Source organism: Gossypium raimondii, chromosome 10 (genome assembly GCF_025698545.1).
Source record: "Gossypium raimondii isolate GPD5lz chromosome 10, ASM2569854v1, whole genome shotgun sequence".
Classification (NCBI taxonomy): Eukaryota; Viridiplantae; Streptophyta; class Magnoliopsida; order Malvales; family Malvaceae; genus Gossypium; species Gossypium raimondii.
The window spans coordinates 58,042,951-58,050,539 of NC_068574.1; the positions used below are offsets into that span (position 1 = coordinate 58,042,951).

At 29.3% G+C, this 7,589-nt stretch overlaps 1 protein-coding gene across 1 annotated transcript; it reads right to left on the minus strand.

Annotated features, from left to right (window-relative positions):
* Positions 1-1,147: 1,147 nt before the first annotated feature.
* On the minus strand, positions 1,148-3,169 carry LOC105778598 (uncharacterized). Its single transcript, XM_052622543.1, has one exon. The coding sequence runs from the start codon at positions 3,167-3,169 to the stop codon at positions 1,148-1,150; it is 2,022 nt and encodes a 673-aa protein (XP_052478503.1).
* Positions 3,170-7,589: the final 4,420 nt, after the last annotated feature.

A 7,589-nucleotide genomic window follows, 5' to 3' on the forward strand; every position in this document is an offset into this window, starting at 1 on the left:
TTCAATTTTATAAAATTGAGAAAAATATTTTATAATTTTTCAAAAAGAAAAAGAAATTAGTTCCTACAATCCCTATATGTTTGTGTATTAAAGGGCCATAAATGGGCTTGAAATTTCCTATGGGCCTTTAAATACTTTAAATTTTGTTCATGATGCCATTTCCTTGCACGTTTTCTTCTTCTTCTTTTTAAATTTTTGTAATTTGTTAGTAACTTTTATATAATTTTCTTTTCTAATAATTTTATATAATTTTACATATTTTTATTATTTTAAAATTTTAATATTTTTTCTATAAGTTTCCTATATTTTTATAATTCCTAAAAAATTATAATATTTTAGTAATTTTATTAACAATAATTTTGAAATTCTGTCTAGAATTGTTATAATTTATCTAGAATTTAAAAACAATTTAATAGTTTTTAAAAATTATAACTTTTAAATTATTTTTTAAAATCCACATCAAACACCTTATCAATAATTACGTGGTCACTTAATAACTCATAAAAGATTTTAACATAAAACTATATTCCAAGAGTTTCATTAGATGTAAGACATAATTCAAGAAATTAATTAAGGGTTATTATTTATTAAGAATTTAATTAGTTTTTAATAATCTTACTATTGCTTTTCATTTAAGCCAACTTTTTTTGTTAAAACAAATGCTTGAATAAAACACTTAATTAAAACTTTTTAAAAAGAACTATATGAAAATAAGCAATAACATACCAAATGCTTGCATCTGGATTTGAAAAATGGATTATTTTATTTTATTTTATTTTAATTCTAAGATAAAATACTGGAATGTTAATAAAATTAGAGGAAAAAGAATGTTGCGCACACAAAAGAAAATTTCACAACCAAAACAATGATAACTTGGAAAATGGAGACTCAGGAATCACCATGGCATTAAATTGCACTCATTAATTAGTGATAACATTTATAAATCATATAATTGAGATTACATTAAAGCTGTACAAAGTAAATTTTATTATGCAAACATTCTGTACATTATTAAATTATGACTTAAAACAAGGAAATCATATATACTTACAAAGAAGATGACGAAAAAAACCTAAACGACTGACAACTTTTTGCTGTGATCATCAGCAACCTTTGCATCAATTGACTGTCAAAGCAACAGTATTCATTATGCCGATCTGAAGTATTGGAAGGTTGTGCTGCATTTCCAGTGGATAATGTATTTGCATTCTGCATCCAAACACTCAAGAGCCAAATCCATGCAACGATGACCACATTTGTGACATTCAGGATAATCATAAACCTTCTCCACAATCATGAGAGTGTGTGGATGATCACTTTCTTTGATTTTGCTCCCACGCTTGAGAAATTGATCACCTCTCAAAACACAAGAAAGGTGTGCTGAGTTATCACAAATTGGACAATGGTAAAACCAAGTATTGGGGCTTCTTTCTTTTTCACAGACATCACAATAATGATATTGTGAATAATCATTATCTTCATGGTAGGTGAGGATCAAACAATGTCTGTCTGATTTGTGCCAAGTTGTTTGTGGTAGGAATTTGACACATCCAAAATGCACATTAAGATCGCAAGCCTTGCATCTGTATACTTTATAACCACCAGTACTGCCACCACAAGCTTTACAGTACCCCCCAAGATACGTGATGTAAAGGAGAAGAAGGTGTTCGTGTCCTCCGCTCATGCAAGAGAAAGCAAGTACAGCACATCGAACACATAAATGGTCTTTGCACAAATAAACCTCGCATTTGTAGGCAAAACCACTACTTACGACACCACAATGTGAGCATATAAAAATGCAAGTTGGAGTAAGGACAAAGGGATCTTGGTGAAAAGCAAACAGAATTTGCTTCTTCCTAGGTAACTCAGCACAAGATTTGTGGAGAAAGAAATCACATTCTAAACAACAATAAAAGGAAGTCAAGATGAGTTGACTGCAGCCATCACAATACCTTTGTTCCTTCACTTCATCACTTAATACTAAATTATGTTGATGGCTAAAATGTTCTATCTCCACATTTATCATTTTTTCTCCAACTTTGATCATATTACGAACAAAAAAGCTTGGATTCATAGTACCCACTTCCAACATTGCATTAAGCAGCTTATCAAAATCATCTTTTGATATTTTGTAATAACATCGAGCATCCTCTAGTGCACAATTCACATGGATAATGAACTTGCACTTAGAGCAATTGTAACTCCCACAAGCCATGTTCACCTCCTCGTGACAAACTGGACAATCATGTGTTGTACACTCATTGTCTACCACAAAGTATTTATGAGAAATAGGATGGTCGTGCCATAGGCTTTTGATGAAGCGTGGCAATGAAATGCATTTCTTATGGACCATTAAGCTACATGTTGAGCAATTATAAGAAACATAGTTTCCTAAAGTGCCACATACATCACAATTGAATGACAATTCTCTTAAACACCTAGTGAATGGATGTTCATGAGTACTTGGATCCTCAATAATGGGTGGTGGTGACACACATTCAATGTGAAGGACAAACTTGCAAATCGAACAACAATAAACCAATCCTCTATGTAATTGGATTTCAAAGCATATTTTGCAAGGGAGATGATCACTGTTAAATTGTAACAAAAGAGAATGGTGACGGTGGGAAAGGTGACTAATTTCAAGAGGTAAATCAGAACATTTTTTATGCAAGTAAAATCCAGAATCAGGAGAGATGTAATCAGAACCTAATAAGGACTTTTGACATGCAAAACATAGAACTCTGTTGAGTTCTTGAGAATGACATTCAGAAGAGATGGATTTGTCTTGAAGAACAAGCTCTCTAGAGTCTTTCACAATAAATTTGTATGATAGAAAAGCACATTTGATGTGAAAGTCTAAATTACAAGAACAATGATAAACAAACTTCTCACATCTGTTATTGCAGAAATTACAAATAGTGTTACCTTCAACATATGGAGAGCTTTTCATAAGCTTAAGGTTATGTTGGCGATGAAAGGGGTGGTTCATCTCAACAGGTGCCTCAGCACAGTTCTTGTCAAGATGAAACCCACAGTCCACGCAACTAAACCTTGGACCTGACACCAACTCCCCACACGCACAACAATAAACCTCCTCACTTTCATGGCTTCTCCCATCATTGAAAACCAGAGGATGAACATGGCTAAAATGTGGAAGAACTTCCATCTCTCTCTCCTTTCTTTCTATGTAAGTTTGTAGGTGTGATAGTTGTTGATGATTTTGCAAAACCGAAGCCCATATATATACTTCAAAATTTTCTTAATGCTTCGATTTAAACTATAAATTATTTTTGAAAGAAACTTCTAACCCATGTTTCTTTTTTTTCAGATTACTATAAAGAAAATTTACTTTATTTTGGTTTTTTTTTTTTGGAATAACTTTACATTTAAGAAATGAATTTTACTTTACTCAATCTTCAAGTTTGTGTTTGTACTAAATAGTTTAAATAAACTATCAAGAATCTGATATGTATCCTTTTATAGGAATAAACTCTTCTTTATATGTCTAAATAGGTATAACTTGTCCAAAACTCTAATATGATTCTCATTTACGCCTATTTTGTGGTTGTTAAAAGTAAAGTAACAAGAAAAAAAAATGAAAAACAAAATATAAGTGCATTTTTTTATAAAACAATTTGTATTGTTTTTATCTTTTGTGAGTAAAGTAAAAATCTCGTCTCATTATTCAACTCCCTTGTTTGATTGGTCTTAGACTTGACAAAATAAGTAATTCGACCCTAAAAGTTCATCCATGTCGATCCGAATCTGTAACAATTTGAGTTTGAGAAAGTTTGAACTCGTAATAGATTCAAGTCCGAAAAAATTTGAGCCTGATAGGACCCGAACCTGTAAGAGGCCCGAGCCCAATACAAATATGGTCTGAGCCCGAAATAAATTTGACTCAAAGCCCGAAAAAGCTAGACTTTATAACTGAACAACCATAATAGATATTAACAATTAATATAATTTTATGATATTATTTAAAATATAAATAAATGATAATTCTTATTATTTTGAAAATGTATTCATAAGCATTATATTTTTATATTAAAATTTTATTGATAGAAAAAGTAATTAATAGTAACTTTTTATGTTAAATTATAAAATAAAATAAATTTTAAAATGTTAATTTAATATATAACATTTTAATACTATAATTATATGTGTAATATAATTATATAAAATTAATAATTATTAAACCTATAAAATTAAATTTTAATGATAACATAATAACATATTATATAACTATTATTGAAACCAAAATTGATTAGACCTTAAGCCAATTTACTAAACTAGCATATTATTAATACATAAAATAACAACAGATTATAATGTACTACTATAACTAAAACTATTAATACATATATAACTATTATTATATTATAGATTATAATAATAAATATAATATTGCATGATATTATAATGTTTAATCATTGATGCATATATATAAACTATTAAAATATCATATGATATGATATAACGTTATATAATATAATAAGAGGTTAACTTTTAAATGTATGAAAAGTATAGTGACTTAGATCGTATTTTAACTAGTATAATAATAAACAATAATATATAATGTACTACTATTATTATAATATAGATTATAATAAAAGATATAGTATTACATGATATTATAACGTTTAATCATTTATGCGTATATATATAAACTATTAATATATGATATGATATAATATTATATAATATAGTAGGAGGGATAACTTTCAAATTTAAAAAGTAGAAGGACTTAGAGTATATTTTAACCAGTATAATAAATAATAATTATTTAAGAGTAATGTTTAAATCCTCAAATTGTCTTCCTTTCCAGGTAATCTTTTTTTTCTTTTATCCCTTTCTTGCTGTTTTATTTTTGAAAGGTTTAAATTCTTTTCTTTTTCTTTTTCTAAGTTGGAATATAAGAATATGGTATTGAATAAATTAAAGGAGAGATTTTCATTAAGTAGTGATTGAAATTAAGATTTTAAAATTTAAATTTAAATTTTAAAATGGTGCAAATTGAGTAGTAAATTATTTAGAAATATAATATTTATGATAATTTTTGATTCCATGGATATACTAGAGACCTGTTGAATAATGAATTTGAAATCATTAAAATATGTTTGAATTTCATAAATCCATGTGTTTATACGCTATTGATATATATTAAATTGAATCTCAATTATTTTGTCCATAATATATGGATTTTTTACCGTTTATATAATAAATGAAATCTAAATCCAAATTTTCAACTAGAGCATGTCTTTTTATCTCAAATTACATTCTATGAAATTCAAAATTTAGAACTTAAAAATTAAAAGTAAAACAGGGCCTATAATTATGATATATTAGAAAGAAAAAAATGGATAAAAGACTAGATTAAAATGCACTAAGATATAAATATTCTCAATTATAATAGATATATTAAAAAATTATGACAAGATGACCGGTAGATACTAATGGGGCAAAGGTCCTAATCCTTTTTTTATTGAGGGGCATTTATAGAAGTCCACTTATTTTATAGTATGATGTGGCAGGTCGTTATAGTAGATATATTGATACAGCGTAGTCAAGTACGGATATAATGGGCCTAAGTAGTACAAAATTGTTATTATTCTTTAGTAGAGTCCAATCGTTGTTAAAACATGTCCACACTTAAAAATGCGTTTATACCTAAAAGACAAGTGCCTAATAAGATAACCTGTTAGAGTGAATGGCCTTGTTGTGAATGTGGGTGGACAAGGCCCACTTAAGGAGTAGGAGGCCCGAGTTCTTTGCTGAGAGCAAGGGAAGGGTTAGGTGGAGAGAGAGCGGGAGACTTGGCTTGGGAAGATGTAAACTAAAAAAATTAAAGAAAAAAAAATATAAGGATACCAAGTTAAGAAAAAATCATAAAAAATTGTAAGTATCAGGAGAAAGTTTCAAATGTGAATGAATATTTAAGCTTAAATAATTAACATTTTTTTAAAAATAAGAATTACATTTATAAATACATATTTAAGAAAGTATAAAGTATATAACTAAATAAAACAAATCTAAAGTAACTGCGAATTTTGATATTTGAATTATAATATTTAAATATGAAAATTTTATTATTGAAAAAAAAATGAAAAATGATTGTAACATTTTAATTTTGTCAATCTGGATATATAAACCTATTCATGGGTCAAGTTATCTGCTCAGGTCTGAAAGTTTGTTTGACATTTGAGAGGTTTTAGGTAAAAATATTAGGCTTGTGTAAAAAGCCCAAATTGTCCGGCCCACTCAAAACAGGCCCAATTAACAACCCAAAATCCTAATTACCCTAGCCCAATACAGACCCTAGCCCAAAATTCAAAACAAGCCTTCAGAAACCCTAGTAGCAGTAGGCTTAGCGCCGCAGCCGCCTCGACCCAACGACGCAACGTTCTGCACGTTGGCTCTCCCTCGCGCACCTCCGCAAACGTCACACACGCCGTACACGTCTCCTACGAATCTGCAACAGATCACAAACAGTAGATAGCAAAAAAGATAGCAAGAATTAAGGGATTTATTTTGTTTTATTATTTCTCTAAGATTCGGCTATAAAACCGAATGATGATAGTGGAAAAATGGAAAGAAAAGATTGAAAGAACAGATTCGGAAATTTTTGGAATAAAAAATGTCTTTTTTATTTTTTCTTCGGTTCATCATTCTTAGTGATTCGTTTTTTTATTTTTTTCCTTTTTAATTTTATTTTTGCTTAAGCTATAAAGAAAAGAGGAGAAAACTTACCTTTTTTTCGTCGGAGTTGTCGGATCGTCGACGTCTTCGTCGCAATCGGAGGCCAGGCCAAGATCGGGGTTTGGAGCGGTGGCGGCGGCTAAAAGTTGGAACCCTAGCAGAGAAAGCTGGGGTTCATTAGTTTTTGTTTTGAAGAAAATGGCAAAAAATGAATGTTTTAGGAAAAGATGTTGGTTTTATACAGGCATAAAACGACGTCGTTTAGGGCCTGTTTCAGTTGCCCAAAAACGGCGCCGTTTTAAGTGCGACCCGCACGACCCGACCCGTTTTCTCAGGATCCGCGTGTTTTACTTTTAAAGGGGAATTTTCGCAATTGGTCCCTCTTTTTGCAACGCGCTTCAATTAAACTTATTTTGCTTCTTTTTAAATTGAGCCGCATAGTTTATTTCGGTTTCAATTTGGCCCGTGTCAATGCACAGCGTTTTGGAAGGCGAATTATTGCTAAACAGGCCCTCCATGTCATTCGCTTGTTGCATCTTCGTCCCCATTTTTTTATATGCTTATATTATTTTATAATATATATATTTTCTTCATACTTTCGGTTTTAATATAAATTTTCTTTTTATAAATATTTACATTTCGTACAAAACCTATATTTTGTGTCTTTCATTTTCGAAAACGTTTTTTAAAATACATACACCTACGCATTTTTTTCATATAAGATATAGGTGCATATTTTTAATATATGTATATATTTTAAGCCTTTATAAATACATGCATATATTTATACATATACGTTTTTCCTTATTTTCATTTTATTTTCTTAACTTTCATATACTTTATATTATATATATACTTATACATTTTCTATTTTGTAAATATATACA

Excerpts from the sequence above, each read along its gene's own strand:
- LOC105778598 (XM_052622543.1), bottom strand. The coding sequence starts at position 3,169 with ATGGAAGTTCTTCCACATTTTAGCCATGTTCATCCTCTGGTTTTCAAT.